General features: G+C 55.5%; 13 protein-coding genes across 13 annotated transcripts; 8 read left to right on the plus strand and 5 right to left on the minus strand.

Moving 5' to 3' along the window:
* Positions 1-5: 5 nt before the first annotated feature.
* L226DRAFT_175911 (uncharacterized protein) lies at positions 6-1,141 on the minus strand. Its single transcript, XM_067672669.1, has 2 exons — positions 104-1,141; positions 6-8 (listed from the first exon to the last, which is right to left on the minus strand). Exon 1 carries the CDS (start codon positions 953-955, stop codon positions 395-397), a length of 561 nt encoding a protein of 186 aa, XP_067532028.1. The 5' UTR covers positions 956-1,141; the 3' UTR covers positions 6-8; positions 104-394.
* L226DRAFT_513158 (uncharacterized protein) lies at positions 588-2,271 on the minus strand. Its single transcript, XM_067678363.1, has 7 exons — positions 2,111-2,271; positions 1,801-1,908; positions 1,688-1,730; positions 1,590-1,610; positions 1,499-1,530; positions 1,301-1,444; positions 588-1,156 (listed from the first exon to the last, which is right to left on the minus strand). The coding sequence occupies exons 1-7, from the start codon at positions 2,242-2,244 to the stop codon at positions 952-954; spliced, it is 687 nt and encodes a 228-aa protein (XP_067532029.1). The 5' UTR covers positions 2,245-2,271; the 3' UTR covers positions 588-951.
* An 865-nt stretch (positions 2,272-3,136) lies between these two features.
* On the plus strand, positions 3,137-4,420 carry L226DRAFT_176007 (uncharacterized protein). Its single transcript, XM_067672670.1, has 3 exons — positions 3,137-3,472; positions 3,626-4,340; positions 4,396-4,420. The coding sequence occupies exons 1-2, from the start codon at positions 3,274-3,276 to the stop codon at positions 4,315-4,317; spliced, it is 891 nt and encodes a 296-aa protein (XP_067532030.1). The 5' UTR covers positions 3,137-3,273; the 3' UTR covers positions 4,318-4,340; positions 4,396-4,420.
* Positions 4,421-5,360: 940 nt separating this feature from the next.
* On the plus strand, positions 5,361-5,849 carry L226DRAFT_573933 (uncharacterized protein; the record flags this gene model as incomplete). Its single annotated transcript, XM_067684946.1, has 1 exon — positions 5,361-5,849. One exon carries the CDS (start codon positions 5,361-5,363, stop codon positions 5,847-5,849), a length of 489 nt encoding a protein of 162 aa, XP_067532031.1.
* An 855-nt stretch (positions 5,850-6,704) lies between these two features.
* Positions 6,705-7,792, plus strand: L226DRAFT_176052 (uncharacterized protein). Its single transcript, XM_067672671.1, has 3 exons — positions 6,705-6,861; positions 7,025-7,371; positions 7,429-7,792. Exons 1-3 carry the CDS (start codon positions 6,835-6,837, stop codon positions 7,499-7,501), a joined length of 447 nt encoding a protein of 148 aa, XP_067532032.1. The 5' UTR covers positions 6,705-6,834; the 3' UTR covers positions 7,502-7,792.
* Positions 7,793-8,212: 420 nt separating this feature from the next.
* L226DRAFT_525319 (uncharacterized protein) lies at positions 8,213-10,449 on the plus strand (the record flags this gene model as incomplete). Its single annotated transcript, XM_067678963.1, has 4 exons — positions 8,213-8,360; positions 8,422-8,619; positions 8,685-10,027; positions 10,219-10,449. The coding sequence occupies 4 exons, from the start codon at positions 8,213-8,215 to the stop codon at positions 10,447-10,449; spliced, it is 1,920 nt and encodes a 639-aa protein (XP_067532033.1).
* Positions 10,450-10,864: 415 nt separating this feature from the next.
* Positions 10,865-12,110, minus strand: L226DRAFT_573935 (uncharacterized protein; the record flags this gene model as incomplete). Its single annotated transcript, XM_067684947.1, has 4 exons — positions 10,865-10,950; positions 11,025-11,146; positions 11,202-11,911; positions 11,970-12,110. The coding sequence occupies 4 exons, from the start codon at positions 12,108-12,110 to the stop codon at positions 10,865-10,867; spliced, it is 1,059 nt and encodes a 352-aa protein (XP_067532034.1).
* A 733-nt stretch (positions 12,111-12,843) lies between these two features.
* Positions 12,844-13,720, minus strand: L226DRAFT_468618 (uncharacterized protein; the record flags this gene model as incomplete). The annotated part of the gene is made up of 2 exons (XM_067676143.1): positions 12,844-13,512; positions 13,571-13,720. 2 exons carry the CDS (start codon positions 13,718-13,720, stop codon positions 12,844-12,846), a joined length of 819 nt encoding a protein of 272 aa, XP_067532035.1.
* A 215-nt stretch (positions 13,721-13,935) lies between these two features.
* L226DRAFT_176080 (uncharacterized protein) lies at positions 13,936-15,290 on the plus strand. Its single transcript, XM_067672672.1, has 3 exons — positions 13,936-14,839; positions 14,899-14,937; positions 14,989-15,290. The coding sequence occupies exons 1-3, from the start codon at positions 14,150-14,152 to the stop codon at positions 15,190-15,192; spliced, it is 933 nt and encodes a 310-aa protein (XP_067532036.1). The 5' UTR covers positions 13,936-14,149; the 3' UTR covers positions 15,193-15,290.
* A 4,236-nt stretch (positions 15,291-19,526) lies between these two features.
* Positions 19,527-20,296, plus strand: L226DRAFT_443977 (uncharacterized protein; the record flags this gene model as incomplete). Its single annotated transcript, XM_067674856.1, has 3 exons — positions 19,527-19,573; positions 19,618-19,841; positions 19,893-20,296. Coding segments are annotated over 3 exons (675 nt in total), but the record flags the coding sequence as incomplete, so codon positions are not given.
* Positions 20,297-21,233: 937 nt separating this feature from the next.
* On the minus strand, positions 21,234-22,602 carry L226DRAFT_573939 (uncharacterized protein; the record flags this gene model as incomplete). The annotated part of the gene is made up of 3 exons (XM_067684948.1): positions 21,234-21,405; positions 21,454-21,824; positions 21,877-22,602. 3 exons carry the CDS (start codon positions 22,600-22,602, stop codon positions 21,234-21,236), a joined length of 1,269 nt encoding a protein of 422 aa, XP_067532038.1.
* Positions 22,603-22,853: 251 nt separating this feature from the next.
* Positions 22,854-24,962, plus strand: L226DRAFT_525324 (uncharacterized protein; the record flags this gene model as incomplete). Its single annotated transcript, XM_067678964.1, has 7 exons — positions 22,854-23,148; positions 23,221-23,535; positions 23,590-23,717; positions 23,999-24,090; positions 24,316-24,360; positions 24,450-24,489; positions 24,630-24,962. 7 exons carry the CDS (start codon positions 22,854-22,856, stop codon positions 24,960-24,962), a joined length of 1,248 nt encoding a protein of 415 aa, XP_067532039.1.
* A 522-nt stretch (positions 24,963-25,484) lies between these two features.
* On the plus strand, positions 25,485-26,348 carry L226DRAFT_525325 (uncharacterized protein; the record flags this gene model as incomplete). The annotated part of the gene is made up of 4 exons (XM_067678965.1): positions 25,485-25,508; positions 25,554-26,046; positions 26,121-26,185; positions 26,208-26,348. 4 exons carry the CDS (start codon positions 25,485-25,487, stop codon positions 26,346-26,348), a joined length of 723 nt encoding a protein of 240 aa, XP_067532040.1.
* Between the last annotated feature and the right edge of the window lie 330 nt (positions 26,349-26,678).

Here is a 26,678-nt window from a genome sequence, read left to right on the forward strand (position 1 = left end):
TACGTGTTCTACTCGCATGAATATCCCGCATGCGACATGCGCGGGAGCGCGGGGTCGTCAGTACTAACTTTGAAGTACGAATGAACTGGAGCGACTTGCTCACCTGGAATGCATTGACATGGACTCGGAAAGATGAGCCTATACTCGGCACGGGGGCGCTCGAGTCTCGAATCTCGAGATACCTGTACGAGTGAGTACATGTTTCGCCGGGTCCGCACCGGCGGCGGGCGCGTCAAAGTCGAGGAGGAGGTCAAACACCGCGCGCGCACCAGTAACAGAGTACTAGAGTACTAGAGAGGGGATCATCAGCGAATCACACACGGCAAGAGGCAAGAGGATAAGCATGGGTGCTTCGTGATGGATCGTCGTCTCCTGTGCAACCGTCAAGAAGCCTCTACCTACGCAGAGGGTCGTGGTCGGGCGGGGCGCGCGCCGCTGATCTTCTGATATTCAATTGCATGGCCAAGGATGCAATTGTATCCTTGCATCCTGGGAGCACGAGCCTAACCCCGAGTTCCATAGGGTACGGTACGCAAGAATCAAGATAGACAGATAGGACTTGACTTGGCGAACTAGTGGTTGCGGACCCGGTGTTGGATGTGGAACGCAGACTGAGTGCAGGGGTGGGTGATAAGCGAGAAAAATGCAATGATACAACTGAATAGCGGCGGGACACGTAGCGTACACACACAGTCCGACTTGCAAAAATGTGAAACAACAACAGGAGAGAGAGAGCAAGAGCAAGAGCAAGAAGAGACGACCCTGGGGACCCTGGGACCCTCGAGAGCAAGAGCGGATGCCGTGCATTGACATGGACATGGACATGTCGCAATATGAACACGGCGCATCGACGCGCCGGGCGAAGGGACGAGGGCGGAACACGCGCGCCCCGAGTCCCGACACGACGCCGCACGCGACCCTTCATGTTCGCGTGCGAGTTTATGTTCGTGTTCATGTTGGGTTAGATGCGCCGCCTGCCACGGGCGGGGTCGTCCCCGCGCCGGCCTTGGCCTTGGTTTTCGAGTTCTTGCTGCCCTTGGGGCGGCCGCGCGGCCGCTTGACAGGCTGTCCGTCCGCGCCGAGGTCGTCGCCGGGACGTTTTGTCCCCGCCGCGGCGTTTGCAGCCTCGGACTGTAACCGGAGTGCTTTCAGGTACCTGATGCGATGCATGGACGCGCGGACGTGCGGACGTGCGGATGTGGCATATGCATATGGAGGAGGGCAGGAGAGTGAGAGAGCAGGAGGGACGTGATAAGCATGGAGGGTGGGTAAGCGGAAGGCAGTGTGACACAGGACGTACTCCGCGGACTTTTCTTCGAGGGTGGTTTGGAGGCTCGGGAGGGGCGCCTGCCCGAGCTCTTGCCGCAGGCGGTCGACCTCCTGCTTCGCTGCGGCGTACTCGCCGTCGGTTATGGTCTTGATCTTCTGATGGAGATCCTTCACGCTGCATATGGCCGGGTGAGTGGAATGCAGGCACTGAGGTAAAGGAAGTGCTCACTCTCTGTCAAGGGTAGCTTCTGCGAGATCAGCCTGAGGGATGGGGAGCGTTAGACGAAGCGTGCCGGAAATGATTATCTCGAGATATCGACCTTGTCGCGATCTTCATTGACCTGGGCAAGTGAAAGGGGGGGGGGACGAATGTTTGAATGGAAGCCCGCGTGCATGCCGTCAAATCAGACATACGCACCTCGCGCAGACAGTTGAGTAACCGTGACCGCTCGCTCTCGAGCCTGCGAAGAGTACCCCAAAGTTCGTTGAACAACCTGCCGCTGTCAAGTTCCGCGTGATAGGTGTACGCACTTGTTCTTCTGCTCCTTCAGGTCCTGGATGACCTTGTTCTTCTGTTCGAGCGCCGCATGCGCCGAGAGTATGTGTGCGGTGTGCAGCTGGAGCGTCAGGGCATGTTTCCTGCAGATTGAGCACGCCGTTCCGCATGGGTAATGGCAGGCGAGCAGTTGTGCCGCATTTGTCGCAAGCGAGGGATGGAGACGCCGCCAAGGAAAGCACCCCGGATATGCAGCGAACGTTCGACAGACGGTGAGATATTGAGATTGAGCACGGCGGCGGTGAACATGCGAGACACGACGTGGGGAGAGACACGAGTACGCACTTGAGCTCTGCGGTCTTTGCGAGGTGGACGAGGTTCTTTGTCCAGTCGCCGGTGGCGAGGATGGGCGTGTGCGCTGCGGTGTGCGGGGCAGAGGACGAGGCCTGGGCAGACGAGCCCGCGGTTGTGGTCGCCATCGATTTGTTGCAAAATGCGCCGCTGGGGGTTTCTGGGGGAGCGGGGCTTGCCCGTGCGCCCTCCGGGAACTGCCACCCGCCTTTCTCGCTGTTTCCCACGCTTTCGGGTCCTCCCATTGGCTGCCGCGTTAATTCCTGCTCCTCCTCCTTCAGGCTCATGTCTTCGCCTGCCCAGCGCTGCAGTCCCTCTTTGGCTCTCCTCGACGTATTCATGTCCTTTACCAGCAACTAGGCTCGAGGCGTTCCTCGCGGATGTCCCAAAATGACTAGTGTTGTCCTAATCATCGAACGATAACCTTGACGGCCTCGAGCTAATTGAACGCAAGCCAACGACATTGCACCATCGGTACGCACTGCACGTTCTCGACCACCGGCCTCGCTCTGTACCGTCTGTACGTACTAACATTCTAAGAATTATCATTGTCAAGGCACCCCTCAGGCCTAATGTGCAGCCGTTCTGAAGTCGGCCCGATCCATCCTGATTTCGGAATCATGGGCGGGGCATATCATGTGTCCAATACGCTGCGCTATCATCCAAGTTGTACGTTTGCTCTCTCAAAGTCTCGAGGGCCCAGGCCGACGCTGCACTCCTATTCCGGTCTCGAGCTCGCCAACGAGCAGCCAGCCAATCGCGCTTGGCGCATGTCGACACTCCGGTCCCTCCTAATGCTGGCAGATACTACATAATCAACATCAATCCGATTTCCGGCCTTTTACATACCCGCATACGCCCACACCACCCTCGTCGAGCCTCGAACCGCTGCTTGGAATCTGGCTCAGCACGTCTGGGTTGTGCAGAAGAACTTGAAGCATCTGTGGAAGTTGAGCCGTGTCCTGACGCCCGCTTAATTTGTGGCTTCCCGTAACCTCCGCGCCCCGTCTGGTCAGTGGGTCTCGTCCTCGTCAATCAAAGGATAGAAGCCGCATCCTGCCGCACCTCCCACCAACAGCACAAGTTTACTCAAGCTTTGCTGCGGTCTGGATCGCGCTCGCACAACGGTGGACGTCCATCCTGGCGTGGTGGTCGCTATGTCCGCATGTCCGACGTTCTCGGAGAACCCGTTTTACGCCGGACTCCCGAGTCCTCTCTCCCGTACGCTCCCGTTTTCTTCCTTCGACCCTCATGCACACCGTCAGCCGTCCCGAACTGCCGAGATACGTCCTGAACAGACACGAACACGCTGTTCAGCTCAAGCTCCGGGATCCGCAGGTACCGCAGGTATCCAAGGTAAGGAGCACCTCGTCCATAACGATTCCCATCATCTGTCTAGAACGTCCAACCTAAGGCTCTTACATGGGTATATGCGTGTCTAATCTAGTGCGTATAAAGTGGGAGTTGCGTCTGAAGGTGCAGTTGTGCTAACTGTATTCTGATGAATAGCAAAGTACGCCCCGACGAACGACGTCGACGTCGTCTGTCCGGCAGTGGCCGTCCCGGAACTACTGGCTGCGGGTGCATCAGTAGGAGTACCGCCCTCCCCATCCATGGTGCCGCTCGCCGGGTTCGTGCCGGAAGATATCGCAGAACCGTCAAGGGACGCAAGGATCGTTGCGGTAGACCCGGAATCACCGCCTGAATTTGAACTCGTCTCAGCGGATCCTGGAGCACTCGCCGACTCGAGACCCGACGTTGGAGCCGACGGAGGCATGGCGGCCGACACGCTCTCCATAGCCGCCGACGCGCTTGCCATGGCTGCCGACGCACTCGACAGTGCGGCTGCGGCGCTGGAGAAGGCTGCGGACTCGTCAACTGTGAGAGACGTCGATGGGTACGCGCCGCTTGCTTGTACGGTCGTGGTGGTGGTGGTGAGAGAGGTGATGGTGGTGACAGATACAGATGCGGCGTCTGGGTTGGGGTACGGGTTTGGCATTGCGTGTCGCCTCCTCACGCCCTGCAGTCCTCCCTCGGTGGTGGGGCTGCTAGGGGCGATGGAGGTGGAAGAGGTTGGTATTGTTGACGTGCCCGCCGCTGGCGAGCTTGCTGCACTAGCATCCACGGTTGGTGCGGTCGCAACGCCGGTCGCTGAATCGGCCTCCATACCGGATGCGTCCGGGAGTGTGCCGAGTGGGTAGTTTACGACCACTGCGAACGCATCGTGAGTACTTCTACAACTTGTCACTTAGGACGGCCACTCACTGACGACCTGGTAGGCGTCCGAGTCGTCCACAGCAGGCACCGGGATCAGCCTGTGGCATTGCGTGACGTTCACCTTGCTCGCGAGGTTCACTGGAGACAGACAGAGTGAGTGGAGATTGCACACTGGATAGACAGTAGACGACGCTGGCTCACTGGGCTTCGTGAAGTCCTTGTGATGCAGCTCAAGAGTGGCGTCCTCGAGGTAACCTGAGGGAATCTTGTTGACGTCCCTACACGTGCGGCGCGTACGCACCTGGTGAGTGTACAGTCTTCTACTATCACTAGAGCATGGTGACTGACCAGACGATGTTGTGAAAGAGATCGCTGCTGTTCCACTGGACGCCTGCGCCTGGATAGGTGATTACAGTGTCGTTGGCGGCCGCCACCAGGACACCGTCGTAGAGCGCCGTAGCTGTGGCGGCCGCGACTATGCTCGGGAGTCTCAAGCGTGCCTTCATCGTAGAGAGTGACCGTGTGCTGACGGGTGGGTGGATTATATCCAAACATGTGCGCTGAGCGCGGTCCTTATGTGTTCATTCTACATTCGTCGTGGAAGGCTGGCCGAGCTGCCCGGGGCTAGTTGTGAGCTCCATTCGTCGCTAGGTCTGTCAGTTCACACAAAAACTCAGAATCATCACTAATTGTATCTCCGTTCTGTGACAGATTATCTACTCGGATACCATCTCCGTTGTCTTGTCGGGAGACATTTCGCGACAGTCTGCTTTCAAGGTGACGTGGCGACCAAACGTCGGACTCTTCATATCTGCTCGCGCGCAAGCTTCCTTTGGTGCATTGTGTTCGTCGTCCATGAACTGCTCCCGAACACCTCGGTCTCGTGCTCTGTCATTCGCTCCGATAACGGGACACATCGCCATCCGGGACACACTCAAGACCAGTATCGCTACGGTATGTACAACTACTACACGCTCTGCTCCATGAGTACGCAGTTGTCCCCGAGCCTCACGACGACCGCAGGCGAATGGAAAACAAGTCCGACAGGAATGCAGTGGACGTCGTCTTCAGTGCTGACGCGGTACTCGTCGTCGAGGCGGTGCTCGCATCCCTACTCTTCCCCTCCCCTGATGCGCTCGCGCTGGCGGACATCGTGGGGCCACCGATAGTCTCGCTGGAGGACGCTGCAGAGCTGCTGCTTACTGATGTCGCTGCAGCCGTCCCGCTCCCGGTGCTGGTCGACGCGGTGGCGGACTGCTCAGATCCGCTCTCGGAGGATGCCGACCGTGACGACGACGACGACACTGCAGATATCACGGTGGACGACACCTCGGAGGCAGAGCCCGGTGATGCACTCGGGGAGAAGGACGTCATGCCACCTATGGTGGACACCGCAGACTCGCTCGCTGATGTAGGCGAGGAGGACATTGCGGTCGTGCTCGTCCCGCCCGAAGTGGCGGATTTGGAGGATTGGCTGGTTGTGCTGGAATCGCGAGGCCGATCTGGGACCGACTGATCAGCGTGCCTCTTCCTCTTCTTCCTCATCCCCTGCATGTTACCGCCTGCGATGGAGGTCGAGGACGGGTCGCTCGTCATGGTCGCGAGCGCGGTCGTGTTTGCAGAGCTACTAGTTGAAGTGGCGGTGGTGGCGGCGTTGACTCGGGTGCTCGCCGTACCGGAGACATCCACAGGGTAATGGACGATCACTACGTGTTGTACCAGTGAGTTTTCTGCGCTACTGCGTGTAAGGCTGCTACTCACTTGCGATCTGGTATTCGTCAGAGTTCTTGACTGTCTGTGGCACTTGTACCAGCATGTGATGTTGATCGAGGTTCACCTTGCTTGCGAGGATTATTGTGGGCGCGTCAACACCGTCCTCGTCCCATCGGTTGTCATACAACATCGACACATACTCGGCGATTGGAAAGTACTGTGGCGAAGCTGAATGACAGCGTCGTTGAGGAATCCGGGGGAAATCCTCGAGGTATTCCTGGGTAGAGAGGTCGCTTTCTGTGAGTACTCCGATATGGCGGAATTGACTTTATCCGCTTACCAGACTACGTTATGCGACGTTTCGTTCCAGATGGTCCCCTTGTCAGGGTACGTAATGAAAGGATCCGTTGCCGCCACACTGTGCAGCGCGAAGAAAGTTGCTAGGACCGCGTTTCGCTTCATGTTACGTGCGTCTTGAGCAGTGTGCGATGAGTATGGTGAGAGGAAGTGTCATGTATGGTGACCTTCTCTAGCACGCTCATGTTGGCTCTTATATCTGCAGGTGCAACTATTCACAATACCGGTCGTGAGGTGTATGATGTGATCCTCCGCCGGTTGCTACTTCTGTCTCTACTTATTGTTTCGCGGATGGCATTGAAGAGCCCGCGAGAACATGGCCGGCCAGCCCGAGCTCGAATATGGTGCTTGGGCTGGTTGAATTGCGGCGAACTTGTTGAGAGCACCTCGCGGCTTCGCCCGAAGAAATCTCAGGATGATCCATCCCGGCAATGGCCACGTACACCCTATTTGCAGAGGTACGCTACAGACTTGTTACAAACCTCACCCCCTCTTGACATCTTACCACCATCATACAACGGCAATCCACGTTTACGAACTGGGGCGTATTGTTCGTGATTCGTCTTCGCCCTGTCTCGATCTCCGTTAAACGTCATGGGCGATTCCGTCGATCGCACGCAGATCAACATCACGCGCGACCTCATCCTCAGCCTCTATGCACCGGGCACGAAGGAGTGGGGAGCCCTGATCAAGCGTTTCGATGATCTCGACAGACGTCAGGGCAACGATGGAGCATCGCGTGCCTCGTCGTCTGTGGTTGACGACGACCTGTCGGAGTGCCTCGGAAACGTCAGCATCGACCACAGAAACGACCATGCGGACCGTGATCATCAAGCATGTGGTAGCCATACACCAAGGGCGAAGGCGTCTGCAAGTGTCGAGACCAGGAGCTACGAGCTGTACAGATGTTCATGGTGCGGCAACCCGAGTGCGGTCCTGCGAAGGTGTGGCGGTTGTGGCAAAACGAGGTGAGCTCCTGCGTCCATGAGTCTTCAAGAGGTCCCCAATGACATGTTATTCTGTAGGTATTGCGACGGCGGATGTCAGAAGTCCCACTGGGCCGAGCACAAGGGCGAGTGTAAGTCCCGTAATCGGTGATCAGGCATCTGAAATAGACAACTAGGCAGTTGGCAGGGCCTGTAGATCTACGCGGATACGGCAAGCCTGGATGCATGATGTAGTTTTTGCAGTTCTCGTTCCATTATTGAGTTCGGTTGTCCTACAGGACTCAAAGTAGGCGGCGGTGGAGGTCGGACGAGATCAACGTGTCGGCGCCTGCCCTCACGCCCGAACCGCCGTAGCATGTGACGCAATCGTGTACTATCATAATTGCGCCCTTTTCCTTCCTTTCCTCCTCTTCCTGTTCCTGCTGCTGCTGCCGCTACTATCCAGGCTAATGATCTAGAGTTATGCGTATCCACACTCGGTTTGCGTCCTCCATCAATCATATCTCCCACTCGCCCTTGATACTCTCCCAGGACGCGTTCTCAGCTGGCGCTATTGTGACGGCTCAGTTCGGGCTATCTTGTACTTTGTTGCAGCGTGCTCTGGAGACCCGGCTTCAAAGGAGTGCGTGTCCTTATGCGTTTTATGGCTCTTGTTAATACCAAATATATGGCTTACAATGTGTCGTGCTTTATGCTTAGGCCACTCGCGGAGTATGTTCGCACTACGTTAATGTTGTTCTCGGACTTCAACGCTCAGTTGTTGTTACGAGACCACAAATAACGGTCGCCTGACGACCGATACGACGCTCTGTGCGTATTTAGACTGGGATGCTGTTACAATACTCACACATCATCGCACGCCATGCAGCCAAACCCCGCTCTTCAGCTTCCTTACGGTTTCGACACGAAGCCGTATGGCTTGATAGATGATCTAGTGATTCAGATCGCCCAGTCTCCAGGACTCCGGGTGGCGGAAGAACACATCCGTCGGGTGTTCCGTTCGTCCTCTCGTGCGTGCTACTCTGGTGCTCGTGTCGCTTTCGATTGGAAGCTGATATTGGCCATACATAGCACTGCTAGGCGATCCCAGGGAACCAACGTACCAATACCTCGACCATCTGCTCACCCGTGCCATGCATGGCCTACCGCCGTCCCCACGTTTTGTTTCTGAGTTGCGGGCGGACCCTGAACTGCTCAAGACAGGCGCATTTGTGCTATTCTGCACCAAGTGCCCTCCCAACCTGCTCAACGAAAGGTTCCAAGACTCCGGTGCGTTGTGGACGATGCCTATGTGGAGACAAAACTGTACTGAGGACGATATCTCGATCCTGCAGACTTTCTGGCCAGATTAGGAGTGTTCCTTCAATCCACGAAGTCTCGCTCATTGACGTGTGAAGTCCTCATCTCTCTTGCACGCGAAGAAGCTTGCGACTGTCGTCGAGTCCTCGAGAACCTCATCTTCATCCTGACGCAGTATCCTGACACGGACTTTGCCCCGGCCGCCGTCGCTCAAGCAGTCTGTGAGCTGATCCTGACGAGCTCCGAACCCGGGATTGATGTGCTCAGGAGCGAGACGTTCCACACAGCGTACGGGTTCATCAAACGCGCACTCCTCGACCCGCATACACCCCTTCCCTCACTCCTGCCCTCCATCTTCCGCTTCTTCTACCTCTCTCTATCGGCCGCAGGCGGCCTGGATACGGAGTTCGGAGAAGGATTTGCGATGACCGAGCTTTTGCCTATCCTCATGGCATTCTCGAAAAGCCAGGTCATCGGCGTGCGCTGCCTTGCGGTGAGGGCTTTGTCAGCGCTCCAACCACTTGAGGGGCGGTACGATCGGGCCCTCTACATGGTCACAGGCTTGGATCAACCTGAGCCTCTTGTTCACCAGCGGCTTACGAGGCTGCTGAAGACTATGTCGTGGCAGAAGCCCTGCTCCGACTCTCCGTTCGTGGCCTTCTACGAGGCCTGTGCAAACAGTTGCGATTACGCCCTCATAATCGCGGAACACTACAAGGGCATGGAGACGGACTGGCGTGCTCTCGCTTTGGCACTTACAAGGGCAACCGAGAACCCCGGAGTAAGGGACCCGTCAATCGATATGCGCATGGATACCAGCAACGACTCCGCTCTTCCGCGCCTAGAAGACATTGCATTTCATCTTCTGGCAGCGCTCGACAACTCATTCGATCCTGAGGCGGCCACTGTCATCCGATTGCTAGTACACCTAGTGAACGACGACTTACAAAATCTATCAAAACATACTGAACAAGTCGTCACGCGATATCGGACTTGCGCTTACATACAATGCTTGTGGAGTCTCTTCCCTAATTGGTCCACAGGCCTTCAGGCCGCGAAGGAGGGATTGCTTTGTCGCTACGCCATCCGCTCTCGAGGTAGCCCCGATGTACTGCGCGACTGGATGTTGCGGCGGGCTGCCGTACATGCTTGGCGGGAAGCGTTGTGTATCGTCGATCAAAAGGTCCTCGGCCAGTTCAATCAGGCAAGCGAACAGCTATTAGCAGCTTTCGTCCTGTCGGCACACAAAGACCTCCAGCGCATCCTGTACGCAAATAAGGATGTGGAAGATCTCCCGATGAAATCGCCTGAACTCGTGATTTCGTACGTCCTCCTCACCGTGGCTCTTTTCGGCACGCAAGTCCCCACATCCATCATGGTGAGCGTTAACGAAAGTATCTGTCGTGGCGGTCTTCATCCCAGTGCTAATGTCAACATCTCGTACAGGAGAGCCTGCCAGTGATCAGGCTCGAGTTCACGACGCATCCCTGCCACTCACAGGCCCAAGCTACGTGGCAGCGGTTCATCATCGAGTCTTACTATGGTTGCGATCCCTGTGCGTCCCTGAAGCCTTGGACGGACGTGGTGAAACGCGTCGACGACCTCATTATAGGCAAGGAGACTATCCCCTCCGAATCGTGGTCTGGGCATCATCCTGAAGGGCTGTGGGAGCGCAACTATAACGAGATGCGCCGCCGGTTCTGCACACGGTGTGAAAGCCCAGCTGCACTTCGCACAGTGAAGGATTCCCTCTGTGGCGAGTGTCGGCATGCTAAGCTTCGAGCTCAAGCTGCTTACTGAGGGTGCGTTCGGACAATTCTTGGATCTGCCTTGCCCTTCCAGACGGACATTATCCACCAGTCTGCATGTATGATTGTATTGAATGATCATCCAAACCTGCGCAATGTTACGCTCGAGTTGGGGAGGAAAGGTCTCACCCCTCTGCCGTGACAGCCGACGCGCTCGCGCCGTGAACATGTTGTCCAACCGCGATGCGCCACGGTACCTCGGTTCCATGGCCCTCCTTGCATATTGAGGGTACCATCTTCGAGTAATGTTTCGGACTATGTATTAAATATGTACAACACGGTCGAATATCTGGCGAAACATTAGTACAATTCATTGCATGGAGTCCTCCTCGTCCATGTCATCGAAGGGCCAGTGCCCCGACACCCGGGATCCTGTCCCGCAACACCTCTAGATACGCGTTAGCTGCTCAGGGCAACACAAGGATGTGCGGTATATGGAACAGGCTCCGGACGCGCAGGCCCACTTTGCGGATCAACTTGAACGGACGGAAACCTGGTGATATGACAAGACAATAATCAGTACCTTGAACGAACGTAGCTGTGTTCAAAACCTTGACTAGCACTCACGTTTAGGCTTCGGTTTCTCCCTTCCCAACCACTTGAGGGTCAGTGTCGCTTTGCTGTCGGCATCCTCTGGTGCTAGCATCGGCGGAATGGCAGGGTTTCGAGCCCGGGCCTCTCGGATGATCCTGGGCAATCGAGACCTCAGTCGTACTCTATCAACAGAGCTCATGGAAGACTGACCTGACGACCGCGTCACGTTCTTCGAGAAATTCCATAGGATTCGCGATCTCATCCTGCTTGATATCGGCGGCGATATTGCCCCAGAGGTGGCAGAGCGGGTGGAACTCGGGGGTCTTCACCGGGTCCGTGAAGAGTCGCCTCCACTCCGTCATCGTATCGTATGAGGACACGTCCGTCGACGCGATCATACTGCACGAATATGCAAAGCTCGAGTCGCTGTGCAAGGAGCTTGTGTCATCGTCGGCATATAGAGACGCTGCGGTGCCTGGGTCAGCCTGGAGAGCCGAGGGGTTGGTGGGCAGTGCCGGATCGGCGGATGCGCATGATTCGGGGACAGGGTCCGGTTGAGGATGAAGCTGACGAGCTCGTGCGGCGGCCTGCGCGAGTCCGTCGCATACCTCATAATCCCGCCACAGCTCCTCTTCCCTTCCTGGCAGGTGAGTCGTCACGTCCCAATCAAACCCTTCTTCTTGCGGGCAGACGCGGATCTTCATCTTGAGCCCGGACCAGAAGTAGCAGTTATCGAATGGGAAAGGTGGTTCTGTGTGTATGACTGCTCGGCCCGTAGGATGGTTGCAGTTAGGGTAGATGGGAGTACACATGTCGGGGGTAACGCATTGCTCCTCGTGAGCAGGGCGCAGACACGGTCCAATGAGGTGTATATCGAAGGAGTACCATGGTTTCGGACCCCAGATAGGGAGCCGATTGTGCTGTAGCAACGTGACTGTCAGTTCGCATGTATTGCATACGGTGAGCGAAGAAACCTACGCCGTCGAGATATACTAGGTACGATCGAGGCGACAAGGCTTCTGCAGCCTTCAGCGCCTCAGGATCGTTCAGATGCCGTACCATTGCAACGGGGTCCATGCGAATGACCGCAAACGACTCATCATCGGGGTATCGTGGCATCGCGCACCAATCTTGAGGTATGGATAGCTAGGGGAAGGGAAGGGGTCGCTGTGGTACGATGGCAGGGTAAATGTGCAGTCGGACAGAAACACCGTTGATTATGTGGTGGCGGCGGAGATCCCAGAGGGACATTGCGAGCACAAAGACTTGAGAAAACAAAAGCTGCGAGATCGTCGCCGTTTCCACGCCTTGTTCTCACCAAGTTTGGCGCTGTTTGTCCCGGTGGGCACTACCGGCGCCAGCTTCGACGCCGGGAGTCCGATCTTGCATGGGTGGGTGTGATGCTGCAGTACTGGTCAGAAGATCAGGCGCATATAAACGGAACACCATCACATTCTGAGCCTGAGGCTACGACATGAATGAGCTTACGGCCAAACGGGAATGTACGGTACCCGTAGCACGTTCCGAACGTACAATCCCACCTTGCGGAACACCTTCAGAAACCGCCGGGAGCCTATTCAGAATGCAATGCTGAAAGTAAGCGACTGGTACGCAATGCCGTGGCGAAGACAGGACTGCTCACGTTTCGGCTTTGTCTCCGAGAACCAGCTCGCACCGTCTTCAGATTCCAGGGATAACGCATCGCCGAACGGGTTGGGTATCGGCAACAAAGGAAGAGAGGGATCCCGATCCCTGGCCTCCCGGATGATCCTACCAGTGTCACAGACGATGCCGTCAGCGAAATGAACGCAGTATGAGCGAGCACATGCTCCGGACTCCGGAAGACTCGGACTCACCGAGTGATGGTGTCGCACTCTTGAAGCAGGTCGATCGGACTAGGAATCTCGTCCTGTGTGAGGTTGGCCGCCAGATCGCCCCAGAGGTGGAAGATAGGCTGGAGCTCCAAATCCAGCATCGAATCCGGGGAGAGACCCATCTCCACGAACGTGTCGATAGTTGATATGTCGCTCTCTGCATACGAGCAGACGTCGAAGTCAGCACACATTAAGCCTACAGCACCTTCAGTATCCGGGGAGTCATCCACACGGATACTGTGAGCGGCGGGGTTAGGACGTGCCGGGACGGACTCGGACGGTTCGGGCTGCCGCTCTCGCGCTCTCTGCGCCCGGACCCTGCGCATCATGTCCTCGCTCTCATAGCGCATCCACCTCACATACTCCTCTCCCCGCAGGAGCGTCGTCCCCTCCCAGTCGAATCCTTCCGGCCGTGCGCAGACGCGGATCTTCATGCTAGTCTTAGACCAGAAGTAGCAGCCGTTGAAGGGGAAGTCAGGTTGCGTCCGCACTGGCACGCGACCTTTCGGATGGTTCGTATTGGGAAAGATGGGGGAGCACATCTCCTGGGACACGCAGTCCTCGTCGACCGCGGGACGGAGGTGCGGTCCGACGAGGCTCACTGTGAGGCCGTACCATGGTCTGTCTGGGAAAGGCAGGGCCGAGTCCTAGTGAGTGTCTCGTCAGTGCGAGACTGGAAAGGGATGTGTGTAGAGGCAGACGTACCATTTCGACGTAGACTGGGTACGACTTCGGGGTGAGTGCCTCTGCCGCTCGAGTCGCCTCGGGATCGCCTAGGTGGCGTACCATCGCGACGGGATCCATGCGGATGACCGCGAAGGCATGAGTCCTGGGAACGTATTGCAAGTCAGGCATTCTGTGCGGGTTCCAAGTGGCTCGCAGCGAGACAGCGATTGCAGGCGGTAATTAATGCCACCCCGCGAGTCAAAAAAGAGGGAGCGACAGACTGAGGTTGATACTGGTGGTGGTGGTGCGGATGGACGTACTGTAGTAGTCCGTATTATATCCCCGGATTTTGTAGTGGATGCCGTGCGAATGGAGGACAAAGGAACAAAGGAGAGATTAAGCAAAGGGTGGCGCTGTTCGTCACTGTGGTATGCTGGTGGCCTGGCGCCAAGGAAACTGGAAACTCCGAGTTTTGCATGGGCAACTAAGTCGGTGCTTGCGGTGCCATGGCCTGGCTATTGGGCTGTCGCTTTGCTGGGGAAAAAAGAGAACGAGATAATTGTCCTCAGGAGACGGAGCTAGTAGAGCCCGTCCGATTGCTCTTATAGACAGGAGCGTATGCATCCGCGGATGAACTTGCGCCATCCTTCTATCCCCCTCATGGCTACTTGGACTGGGCCACATGCGAACTGTGGAGACACACCGAGCCCGAGAGACGGCCGCCCCATCATTGCTGGCGACATCTTCTCCATGCGAGAGTCCGTCTACGCCGCCATATACGACGTCCTCTACCACTCCAATGTGGCCGACCGGACGCTGTACAGCCAGAGTCGCCTTGCGGCGCACGACCTCATGCGCAAGGAGCACGCAACGAAGAAGATCAGGCCGTGCATCATGATGAGGGACGACACCGATCCTCTCTCAGTCTGCAAGCCGCGGACGATCTGCGTCACGACCAGCTGGGAGAAGACACCGCTCACCGACCTGCCTGAGCTCTTCCAGCTCTTCTCTGTCCCGCTGTTCCCCAACCGCCGCATCTCGCGCGAGAACCCGGACCACTACCACTCTCTGCCCGGTGAGTGGGACATCGAGGACGCGTTCGTCTTTGCGTGGGAGTTCGAGAGCAGGAGGTCAATCATCAACCGGTGGCCGAGTAAGGAGCCCGGGGATCCTCCGAAGGAGCCTGTGGTCTTTGGTAAAGTGGCTCAGGCCAGGCTTGCTCAGGACTGCGTGAACAAGCGGGAGGAGTGGGTGAGAAAGTGCCGCTTGGACCCAAAATTCGCGGACAAGCACGCCCGAGACTGTCTCGTGAGTGTGATAGCAGTGACATACGACGTGAATAATGGTACTCACGGCGTACATTGCAGAAACACTTGAAAAAGTTGGACGCAGAGCGCGCCAAGGATGTAAGAACTTCGTCATATCACTGCAGACAGTTGGGCTAACGTACTTGACAGCAGAGTTCGCATTCTCAGGCCGCCTTCAACTTCCCATCACAGAAATCGCGGATGGCCGTACAGGCTTGCCGCTCGCGTACATCTATCTCTTCCTGGAAGTCGCATCTGTCGATTATGTCTGCTGGGAGCCGACGAGGGGCAGGAGGTTGCGAGAGCGAGAGCTGGCGGAGGGTACGACCTGGTCTTCATCGGTCATGTGCATGAATCCGTTTGTACAACCTAACATCAAGCAAGGAGTATATACTAGTCAGTGCCAGCAGTGCAGTGGTAGTCATGGTCGCAGAAAGGAAATTGAGACGCCCACAGACCCGCTACACCAGTGGGATCCAGGTGCTGTCCTCCACCACCACCTCCTCTCCTCGGTTGTTGTGAATCTCCACGGTCTCCACGACATTCAAGCATAAGAGAAGATGGGTCATTGCAAGACACGTCGATCGTTTGACAAGCGTCGGACAACATGGACATGATGGAGCAGAGTCCGCGACTCGGATGTGACATCGAATACGAGCAAAGCCGCACGAAAAGTGAGTTCAACATTGCCAACAATGCTACGATGCACATGTATGTGACCACACGCTAACTTATAGCCTCGATCTCTCGTTTTTATAGTGCTATTCTTACAGAGAATCAAATTTCGGGGATTCCCACTCCATGTCAACATCGAGCGACATGCTGGACGTCGAGGACCACAGTTTCGAGTGGGCCGCGAAGCAGATAGCGCTTTACTGGGGTGCCGACGGTCCTTCATAGGCAGAGGCTAGCAGGAGCGGGAGCGCGGAGATGGGGCGACGTTACGGCAGGATACAGGTGAGTGTTCCTCGCAGTTTGTGCTGTGGTCAGGACCTTTGGCGTGTGTATGAAAGGTGGAAGAGACCCCTGTTTCCTGCTCCAATGTTGGGCACCCGAGAGTGCGGAACAGATTCAGCGAAGGAGATTTACTGAGGGCGAAGTTAGAGTGAACCGCACTGCGCAGATGTTTACGACGTCTGCGCGCCGGCCTGAGTTTCGTCCCTGGCTCCGGGTCTTGAGATCTCTACCACTCGCGAGTCAGCGCCGATGCTACGCTCAGTGCCGACAACGAAGGAGGAGTGGGATCTGCTCCCCGGCCCTCCGGGTCCCGAGTCCTCCTGTCGCCCACTAGGCTCTAGTGGAATTTCGCGTACCTGCCTCCGAGATGATCCTAAGCAGAGTCACTGACGAGCATACATCCTAGGTGTGTAGTGCTCGTCAGGGGCTTGCCTGAGGATCACATTGTGTCCTCCGAAGAGGGCTCGGATTGATGTTCGCAGCTAGGTCGAACCAGAGGTGACAGAGGGGTCGTCGACAGGAGCTCTGGCAGGGCCCCCGGACTGCGAGCTGCATGAGTGCTGAACTGGGGCAGTGTCAGAATGAAACTGGCGTGCTCACCGTGCTGAGTTGTGCCGAACTCGATCCTTGTCTCCTGGTCCACGTTCTGTGGACCGCTGGCGGGACGTAGTGCATCGCGCAATGATATTCTTTCCTAGCTTTTGTTCGTGTTTTTTTCTTCACGAAACACAAGATCATTGCGAGGAGATCAGACTCTCACTGCTGCCCTGCGCCACCCTGTTCGCACTGCTTGTTCATGCGCGCGTGCGTCTTTGATGCCGCCGAATGAACAAGAATCGATGTACGTGACAAATTGCACACTTGAAGCTTGAAGACTCTCCTAAGTGCGGAAGGTGCATCATGGACTCGCAGCCGGACAGATGTTACCAGGACGAGACTGTCGTAACGTAACAATATAACTATTACTTATCGCATGCGCGAGGCAGACTACGTAGTACGGCTGGGCGTCGTCAGAGAGAACAAGCTCGGGGTATCAAATTGTAAGTACATGATTAGGAGAAGGACGTTCGGGGGCTTAGCGGTAAATTGGACTAAGATGCATCATGGTTCATAGCCATACGAGGAGTTGGGGTATAGAGAATAGACTACGGACGCGCAATCCGACCTTGCGAATGAACTTGAGCGGACGGAAGCCTGATGAGATAACAATAACAATGATCAGCATCTTGAAGGGTGCAGTGACTGTCAAGACCTCACGTTTAGGCTTGGGTTGCCCCCTTGCCAGCCACTTGAGGGTCAGCGTCGCCTTGCTGTCGGCATCCTCTGGTGCCAGCATCGGCGGAATGGCTGGGTTTCGAGCCCTAGCCTCTCGGATGATCCTGAGCAAGCGAGTCTCAGTATTATTTCGTCAGTTTAGCTCATCGATATGAGTGACCACGCCAGACATAATTCATGTTTTCGCCCCTGTTTTCGCATGATCACTCACGATCAATCCGGTTCACCCAGGATCACTCCGATTCCTTCGGGATCATTTGTGATCACTGACGATCCTCTATGAACACTCCATTTCAGGCCCGTTTGTTTTCATTTGTCGCCTGTTGATTCATCGTGAATCCTCGTGAATCCCATTGAGGTGCCTCAATATTAAGATAGGGCCAGTACAAAACCGACTAGGCCACGTGACCTCTAAAGCGGGCGCTTTGCTTCATTTGGCAGGGCTCAAGGGGTGCAAATTAAATGGCAATACCTTGGGCACATTTGAGCCAAAAGCGCGACCAGAGAACCTGAGAAGATTCCCGTACTTACAGTTCTCAGGTTCTCGATTTCTTGTACTGTGCGTCGTTGGAATGTTATAAGCTTGATTCTATCACCCAATTGAGCGCCTAGCAAGGCGCCTTCGGGGTAAGTGCTCGACTTCTCTGCTCCCATATAGCGGACCATTGACATGCCCGGCCGCAAACAACCCCCTCTAATTTCAATCAGCACTCTTGTTTTCTTTTAGATAAAGGCGACTATATTCAGATTGTTTTGATGGATGAAACAAGGAAAATCGGAGTACTTACCTGCTGTATTGGTGGCTCACCTCACGGCATGCAACAAGCCCTCCTTTTCCATCCCTAAACACTGCAGAAACACTCCCCAGTAAGTAGATCTTACTATATAACCATTCAGCAGTCCCAATCTTCGTACCCATGGGCTGCAACTGACACTGTAACGATTCAGCTCACAAATTTTAACCCATAAGTCCATTTACGGTAGTTGATAAGCTTCAAGCGCGCAATGTCACATGATCAGACCCCCTTGTCGATTTTGTACTGGCCCTATCTTACGATTTTGTGTCAATGTGATTCATTGTGAATCACAGAGCTACTTTCAGGTATGTTTCGTCCTTCGTTCCCCAGTTAATCACCTCGGCCTCAGCCCTTTCATGGTGGTTCATGGTGTTTCATCATGCATCATCGTGAATGACTGCCTGTCTCTGCATTCATCCCTGTCCCGATGATCCATCGTGAATCATCGTGAATCCTCATGATAGATTAGTCAGCACAATGTCGCGATGGCAAAGGGATCTTGTCATTGTCCAAGCCATCTTGCCTACTGCTAGTAAGCTCTTTGCATACCGACTCAAAACAACCTCTTCTTCCTCGCACGATGTCCACTATAGCCGATCTTGAGCTAGTCGCGAACATTTGCTCTGCATACGACACTTTGAAGTCTCGTGTTCTCGTCGCTCTTCGGACTCAAATCGGCGATGCTGGTCAACTCGGCCAAGTACGATCTCAAGTACTTGAGCTCCTCCAGTCAGCTGAGCAGGTGAGTGCTAACACAGACCTTGGATCTCATAGAACTCAAGGTTGTATAGCATCGCTCGCTGTTTCCTGCTGAACAGTATGCGATCCTCGACAGTGGCATCAACACTATGCTTCAGGCTCTGGACGATGCCTGCAGTGCCTCCTCTGACTCTCCTGATGCCCCCCCTGTTATCGTCACATGGGAGACACACACTGGTCGCCGTGGACGTCCCCGGAAGGAGTGCGATCCCACATTCCTCGCTTTTGCCATGGATCTACGAGGTCCGACCGACCTTGCCTCTACCCTGGGTTGGTCATCGCGTACCATCTCACGGCGTGCAGTCGACTATGGCATCCGTGAACCGGGTGTTCCAGTCTTCCAAGAGGTCCAGAACCCCGATGGATCCACTTTCCGTATCCATCAGTCGAGCACCCGTCCTTACTCAACTCTCACTGACGATGAACTTGACACGATCGTCCGCACAAGTCTGCAGACTTTCCCTAACCTAGGCCATGTGATGCTTAATGGCCATCTCGTTGCGATGGGCCACCAAGTTCCCCGTGCTCGGCTGCGTCAGTCCTTCATCCGTGTAAATGGTGTTTCCAACATCTTCGGCCAGCGCCGGATCCATCGCCACACATACAAGGTCGCTGGTGCCAATGCATTGTGGCATCACGATGGTCAACACGGTACGTCGCTTATGCAAGACTGTCATCTCTGTGGTGTCGTACTTATTCAATTTAGGTCTCATACGTTGGAAGCTGGTCATGCATGCTTTCATCGACGGGCACTCTCGCATGGTCACTGCATTCCGTGTCAGCAACAACAACCGTGCTGAGACTGTCCTCGAGGTCTTCCTGGAGGGTGTCCGTGTCCATGGGGTTCCTAGCCGGGTGCATGGTGATCATGGTGGCGAGAATGTTCTTGTCGCCCAGTACATAGAAGATGTCCGTGGCTCTGGACGTGGCTCGTACATATGGGGTCGGTGAGTGTGCAATCGTACAGGGTGGGAGCTTGTCTCATTGTTAGCAGGAGTGTTCACAATACTCGGATCGAGCGTCTGTGGTACGATGTCACCAACGGCTTCGGGCAGAAGTGGAAGAACTTCTTCTACGAGCTCGAGATGCATTGTCACCTCAACCCTGACAACCCTTGGCACATCTGGCTTTTGCATTTTCTCTTCATCGGTGCGATTCAAGAGGATGCACAGAAGTGGGTGTCCATGTGGAACAACCATACTATGCAGATCCATGGTAAGTTTTCTTCGCATCATCGCCGACCAACCACTCTAACTAGAATTTCAGGTGCACGCAACCGTAGCCCTCGTGACATGTTCTTCTTCAGCTGCTTCGAGGATGGGCTCCGTGGTCTGGTTCCCCAACCTCTTTGCGATGAACCGGTCGATGACATCGCTCAGTATGGTGTCGACTGGGAAGTCAACAACAACCCAGCCCTCATGGATCATCTTCTCGCCCATAATCCACAAGAATGGGATGCTGAGAACCCCTTCCACCCTGCTGCATATAGTGGACCACCACAGTTCTCGTACGTCGAGTGTGAGACTCCTGGTTGCCCATTTTATGAGCATGAGCTGCAAGAGCTGCACATGCGCCTTGCCAGGTCAATCGACTTGCAGTCAAAGCACATGATGGTGAGGCGTATGGTGTGGGAGAAGGCATTTGAGATCTGTGGAGAGATTCTTGGCCGCCCTGGGCGGATGCCTCATATGTAGTATTGTGTTGTCAAAGGTCAACAAAGATCACATTATCTGTCAGATATCAAATGCTCAGCCCATCAATGCTCCTTATTCCTCAACTCCATCAGCCAGAGCCTGCAGTAGCTCTGTCTCTGCTTCGAAAGCAGCTTCATCAGCCGCAGTCCATAGCTTGCCAAAAGCTACTTGGGGGGTCTTCACATGCAGTGCATTGAATGCCTGGCCATATTTCTTATACACACCTGCAAGCCGTGGTGGGGTTACGAACGATATTCCGTACTGTTTATAGTCAGGATCGTCAGTATATGGGCTGTAGTCTGCGAGCCCGGTGCCATGCCACTGCGACGGACGCCAGGAGATTAGAGTGTCAGGGGCATTGACTGTCACGGTCTGTGGACCAGCACCCCCTTTTTGCCCCTCCCGGAAGTTCCAGTTTCCTCTTTCAGACCCTTTCCTATCTTGGACACCCCCTTTTTGGATTCCCTGAACCCCATTCCCGTAACCGCATGCTCCGTTCCCGTGACCGTATGCTTCATTCCCGCAGTTACCTCCCCTTTACCATGTGTTTTCCCGCCCTTTTGTCTTCCACCCGCGCAGCCTCGTTCCCCTTCCCATGTGATTCCCTTCCACTAGCATGTGATTGTCTTGCACTGGCACGTGATTCTCTAGAGCAGAGTAGTATATAAGGCCCCCTCAGCGCTTACCTAGTCCCCATCTCGACCTCCTGGTCATTGGGACTAGGTGTGTATCTACCCCCTGTACTCTTCCCCCTCTTCGTGCTAATGTATAACCTGGTCATTGGGACTAGTGCGTTTGAAGACTAGCTATCGTCGACTTTGTGCCTTCGTGCCGGTCGTCGCTTTGTCCTCCATCGAGTTCATCATCTCTTCGATCCATCTCATTGCTCTTTCGGCTCCTCGCCGCTCGCCCCTCAGGCCGTCGCCGATCGACGCCTGGTGTCTACGCGTCTAGTCGCTGCGACATTGATGATCTTGACACCATACTCGGCGATGTAGAAGTGACCTCCAGCCGCTTCACCATGGCTACGGTGGAGGATCCACTGCACAGCAAAAGGATGAGGCTGCTGCTCGCGGTGCACACCGCTTGAATCGAAAGTCAGCAAGGCATATGACAGCCAAGAGTATGCTCACCGTGCATAGTTCTGATTCAGTAAACCAGAAGCTGGAGCCAACTCCATGTTGTGGAAGGTGACAGGAGTGTCTCCGAGGTGTATCGTGACATTGCCAGTGCTGGACTGGATGCCGACTCCTCCATCCATGCGTGGCAGGCGGTTGTTGTCAAGAAACTCCACCCATTCTTTCATGACACCATCATGAGGCAGGACAGAACGGCAGATGTTCCAGCCAAGCGCAAAAAGGCAGCTCGAACGGAAGTCGGACGACGCGAGGAATTCCAGAGAGGTCTCTTGTCGACTGATGACGTTCCTCACCCAATTGAACACGGGTTTCGAACGCGCCCCCGCCGAGTATCCTGTTTGGATCATCTTGCCAGGATCCTCAAGCTAGACATGATATTAAGTAAGTGTCCACACTGTATGTCAAATGACGACGCACCCGGATAGACTTGCGGCCTTTAATGCCATCGGCGATAACCTCTGTCGCCCACTGGCGAAAGGCAAGAGGGTCATTGGTGTTGTCCCCAAGAGAAGTGAGATCACGGATGACAACCGCAATGAGCATATGTGTGGCCTTGTCAACGAGCTTGCAGCTCTCCTCCACTCCGATGACACGCTGTAGACATGCAGGGTCAAGCTCGTGGATGTGCGAGCGCTTGCGACGTGGGTCGGGGAGAGGATCGGTGTGGCAGAACTGATGCCACTGGGCAGTGATTTCGGGGCTCTCGCTGATGTGCATGCCTGGAGGGGGGTATGGTGTAGACAGCTGGGAAACGTAGACAGTCGGGAGGCTGGTGATGTATGTGGCACCGACTTCACGATCGACCAGGAGGGTCTCAGCTGCCAGGCGACGAACCTTGCGGTAGGCCTGGATATTTGTGCGAAAGTCCAGCCTGGCCTGCTCGAAGCCTGGTGAGGTTCGATTGTCATCGGTCCATGCCAGCAGCTCATCGAAGAGATTCTTCAGTGGTTTATCTGCGAAGATCTTGAGATCGTGTTTGTTAACAAGAGTTTCGAGAAGTCGTTCGAAAGTCATGCGAGCAGAGGGAATCGCGCAGTCACGGAGCATCTCGTTTGCCTCAGGAATCGTGTGCAGGGCATTAATGAGGATGCGGAAGCCCTCAACCCTTTGGGTTTTCTCGCGGTTCGAGCGACCACGGGGCATGTTCCAATATCACTGTGCAGAGCAAAACCGTAAGTGTCTGCAGCACCGAAAAACAGAGCATACATGCCAGTGCACAGAACAGGGAAGACAATAGTGGGTGGGGAGGTTGTGGGGGTGGGAGGTCAAGAACGACGACGCATGACAGCGTGGGGCAAAGATCACTCATGTTGGTCACTAATTAAATACATGTGTATCTAACGCGAGGCAACGACGGCTGCGCAGTCAGGCTGGCAGGCCAGCAACTCGTCGCAATGGCACAGGTCTGTGTCGCGGAGACGAGTTTCAGGCGACGAGACTGCACAGGGTCGAGAGGATGGTCACCATCGTTCTTCGCGCTGTTGTTGCGCACGAGCGGCGGCGGGCGTCGAGGTGCGAGGAGAGGGCGACGAGACGAGCCATGGAGCTTGGATCGTCGGTGTTCGGTGCGCTCTTGCAGCGCGGACGAAGGATGGGGCAGCAGGGTCGAGAGGAGGGCGGCGAGGCGAGTCGTTGGGCTCGCCTCGCCGTGGTTCTTCACGCTCTTGCAGTGCAGGGCTCTGGGCAAGGGTAGGCGAGGAGGAGAGGGCGAGGAGGCGAGCCATTGAGCTCGCCTCGTCGTGCTTCTTCGCGCTCTTGCAGCGCAGGACCGGCGGCGACGGTCGGGGAAGGAAGAGAGGGCGACGGGACGAGCTATTGAGCTCGTCTCGTCGCTGTTCGGGGCGTGGTTGTTGCGCAGGAGGGACAGCGGTGTTGGGGAATGGAGGGAGCGCGACGAGACGAGCCATTGGGCTCGTCTCGTCGCCGTTCTGTGCGCTCTTGCAGCGCGAGGCGGGTCGGCGGCGCAGCGGGCGCGGGAAGAGGGCGGCGAGGCGAGTCGTTGGGCTCGCCTCGCCGCGATTCTTCGCGCTCTTGCAGCGCGATGCGGGTCGGCGGCGCAGCGGGGTCGTCAAGAGGGTGGCGAGTAGAGCCATTGGGCTGAACTCGCCCCGCTTCTTCGCGCTCTTGCAGCGCAGGGGCCAGGTGCAATAAGGGAGGGTGTGCCCACCCGGGTACTAGCAGGTGGGAAACGCGTCGGGAGTCCAGACGCATCTCCACAGCCCATGGCCTGGGTGGCGAAGACGCATGGACGTCGTGAGGTGCGAAGCCCACGCCGTGCACGACCCTCGAGGAGAAGAAGACAGACTCAGGACGACGTGGCGACGTGCCGGGGTGGCAGTGCTAGGACTCCCACGGTCCGCCAGCGAGCTCGCTGTGGGACGCGGCCTCCAGCACTTGCTGGACACCGTCTGCCACAGCGAGCTCGCTGTTGCACCTCACCCCGCCCTGAATCTCTCCTCTCACTCTCCTCTCACTTCCGCCTACTCCCCTCCTCCGTCTCTCCAGCCGCTGACCCCACCGCCGTTCTGCACGCATCAAGAGTGCACAGAGCAGCGAGAGTGCGACGACGCACTCTCCTCCATCCTCGACCACCGCCGCGGCTCCTGCGCTGCAAGAGCGCGAAGAACCGCGGTGAGGCGAGCCCAAAGACCCGCCTCACCGCCCTCTTCCCGACCCCGCTGTCCCGTCCTCCGTCTCAGGCTACAAGAGCGCACCGAACAGCGACGAGACGAGCTCAATAGCTCGTCTCGTCGCCCTCTCCTCCTCTCCTCCATTCGCCCACCAGCCTGCCCTGCAAGAGCGTAAAGAATGGGGATGACACGAGGTCCACATCTCACGAAGACATCCATTATGTAGAACACACCCACCCCCTGGCCTGCACATGCAGCAAGAACAACTACTGTGAGATATGCTGTGTTGCACATCTCGCTGTGGTTGTTATTGCTTTGTGTGCACTCAGGGCATGCATAAGTTGCATTCGTCTCTGGTAGCTCCTTGCGCGTGGGCGCCTCGAACCCCCGTGAGCGCCTCGTGAGCGCCTCGACGCGCGTGGGCGCCTCGTATAAGTGTTGCAGTGGCCCTGGTCCCGAAAATCCACTCGCACATGACAATCACGACTCGTATCGCTGTTGGGCTTGCACCATTGGATTGCTGACATTTTTCTCTACCAGAATCAACTCTCGCGATGCACAAACAGAGACCTCGAAAAAATCGCCGCCATCGCCTGCAACCTCTGGGCTGCTGCTCAAAAATTGGCCCGAACACGGCCACCAGAGCTCGTATTGCTGTCGGGCTTGTCCCATTGGATAGCTGACATTTTTCTCTATCAGAAACCACCTTCGCGATGCAGAAGCAATGAATGGTCAAAAATTGTCGCGATCGCCTGCAGCCTCTGGGCTGCTGCTCGAAAAATGGCTCAAACTCCACGACCGGTGCTCGTATCGCTGTCGGGCTTGCACCATTGGATTGCTGACATTTTTCTCTACCAGAATCAACTCTCGTGATGCACAAACAGAGACCTCGAAAAAATCGCCGCCATCGCCTGCAGCCTCTGGGCTGCTACTTGAAAAAAGGCTCGAACTTCACGACCGGTGCTTGTATCGCCTTCGGGCTTGTACCATTGGATTGCTGACATTTTTCTCTATCAGAATCAACTCTCGCGATGCACAAACAGAGACCTCGAAAAAATCGCCGCCATCACCTGCAGCCTCTGGCCTCCTACCCAAAAAATGGCTCTCATGAGGCAGAAACAATGAAAAATACTGGACTACACAGTTGTGAACGATCAATGGCACCAGTATGGATTGGTACGACTTGTATGAGCAGTACACAGATTAACATGAAAGCTATGGTGCCCTCATAAGCCTACAATCACATCAGCTGAAGGAGGGTCAGTGGTTAAGGTCGTTCTTGCATTAAACCCGAACACTCACAGTTGCATACACTGGTTTATCCTTGAGCCTCGCAATAAGGCTGTCAATCTTCTGGGCTTTTACTGTCACAGCCTGCATGTGCCAGCTGCGATCATGAGGTTCGAGATCACTGTCAGGGTGTAGGCTGAGGATCGAGTCGCCACTCTCAACCCAACGCCTCAGGACCTGCCACAACAACTCCTCGTTCCCATCGCGTGCAAGCTGTCCATTGTGGTGACTGAGGGCATTGTAAGCAGCTTGGCAGTTGTTGTAGTAGGTTCGCCAGTTGTTGAGAGTGCCAAAGGTTTGACCCAGCCACTCAGCGATTTGCCGACGAGTGAGCTGCATGCCACAAAACACGATCTGAGACTGTTTCGACTGGGTGAACCCGATGCTGCGGCAGATGATCTCGAAGTAATAAACTTTGAGAAACCGCACATAGCCAGTGCCATACGCAGTGCGGTCAAGGGCATGGAAATTGGTGTAAACCATTCCGAAGCGACTGTGGAGTGCACTGTCAAGAGTGACCTACGAAAGGTTGAGCTAGAGGCAGAGATTAGAATGTTCAATGTAGAACATACCACAGTCACTGGAGGTCCAGAATTCAACATCTGTTGCCCTTGGAGTGGTATAGCAACTTGTACTGGAGCCTATTGCGACCAGAATTGGAGTTGTCGTTAGTGCTATTGACTTCCTTGAATGAGTGATTATTACTTACTGGTTGATCGGTTGGATTTCCATGACCTGTAGAGCCTGACATAGATGCCAGGGGTGCCCCATCCACTGGAAGAGGATTGTCGTGCATGCCTTCGAAGGTCTGCGAAGACATCGGACTAGGAAGATGGGTGGACTGTGGGCTACCGACTGACAAACCCAGCAGAGGCAAGCTTCCTGATTCCTCGGCACTTGGAGAAAAAGGAGGTGGAGGAAGATCCTGGGTCAGCGAAGGGCCAGGACTTAGAACTTGATCGGTGCTAGGCAAAAACAGGGGTGTCTGCCTGACTGGTCAGCAAACGGCAAACCGAAGGCAGAAGTAAGGCATCGGTAAACATACCTGAGCCTGCTGGGATGGTATTAGTCGTGACAAGAGTCTACTTGCCCCCCCCTGTCGTCCAGAGAGGCTCTGTAGACGCTGTGAGAGTTGTAGGACATCGGGGCCAGCTTGCTCTTCTGCAACTTGACAAGAAAAAATCAAATCATTCACTGCCGATCTGAAGGTATATGCCCAATCTGGAGCATACCTTCAGCTTCAAAGCAAGGCGATGATGTCGGAGAGCCTGTTGGAGTCGGAGAGTTTGACATACTTAG

The sequence above is a fragment of the Lentinus tigrinus genome (assembly GCF_003813185.1).
Source record: "Lentinus tigrinus ALCF2SS1-7 unplaced genomic scaffold L226scaffold_29, whole genome shotgun sequence".
NCBI lineage: Eukaryota > Fungi > Basidiomycota > Agaricomycetes > Polyporales > Polyporaceae > Lentinus > Lentinus tigrinus.

Excerpts from the sequence above, each read along its gene's own strand:
- L226DRAFT_175911 (XM_067672669.1), bottom strand. The coding sequence starts at position 955 with ATGAACACGAACATAAACTCGCACGCGAACATGAAGGGTCGCGTGCGG.
- L226DRAFT_176052 (XM_067672671.1), top strand. The coding sequence starts at position 6,835 with ATGGCCACGTACACCCTATTTGCAGAG. Across the intron at positions 6,862-7,024 it reads CGTACACCCTATTTGCAGAG|ATCAACATCACGCGCGACCT; the intron begins GTACGCTACAGA and ends GATCGCACGCAG. Across the intron at positions 7,372-7,428 it reads GGCGGTTGTGGCAAAACGAG|GTATTGCGACGGCGGATGTC; the intron begins GTGAGCTCCTGC and ends GTTATTCTGTAG.
- L226DRAFT_176007 (XM_067672670.1), top strand. The coding sequence starts at position 3,274 with ATGTCCGCATGTCCGACGTTCTCGGAGAACCCGTTTTACGCCGGACTC. Across the intron at positions 3,473-3,625 it reads AGGTACCGCAGGTATCCAAG|CAAAGTACGCCCCGACGAAC; the intron begins GTAAGGAGCACC and ends TCTGATGAATAG.
- L226DRAFT_513158 (XM_067678363.1), bottom strand. The coding sequence starts at position 2,244 with ATGGCGACCACAACCGCGGGCTCGTCTGCCCAGGCCTCGTCCTCTGCC. Across the intron at positions 1,909-2,110 it reads GCAAAGACCGCAGAGCTCAA|GAAACATGCCCTGACGCTCC; the intron begins GTGCGTACTCGT and ends CTCAATCTGCAG. Across the intron at positions 1,157-1,300 it reads CTCGAAGAAAAGTCCGCGGA|GTACCTGAAAGCACTCCGGT; the intron begins GTACGTCCTGTG and ends GCATCGCATCAG.
- L226DRAFT_176080 (XM_067672672.1), top strand. The coding sequence starts at position 14,150 with ATGCATCCGCGGATGAACTTGCGCCATCCTTCTATCCCCCTCATGGCT. Across the intron at positions 14,840-14,898 it reads AGCACGCCCGAGACTGTCTC|AAACACTTGAAAAAGTTGGA; the intron begins GTGAGTGTGATA and ends CGTACATTGCAG. Across the intron at positions 14,938-14,988 it reads ACGCAGAGCGCGCCAAGGAT|CAGAGTTCGCATTCTCAGGC; the intron begins GTAAGAACTTCG and ends CGTACTTGACAG.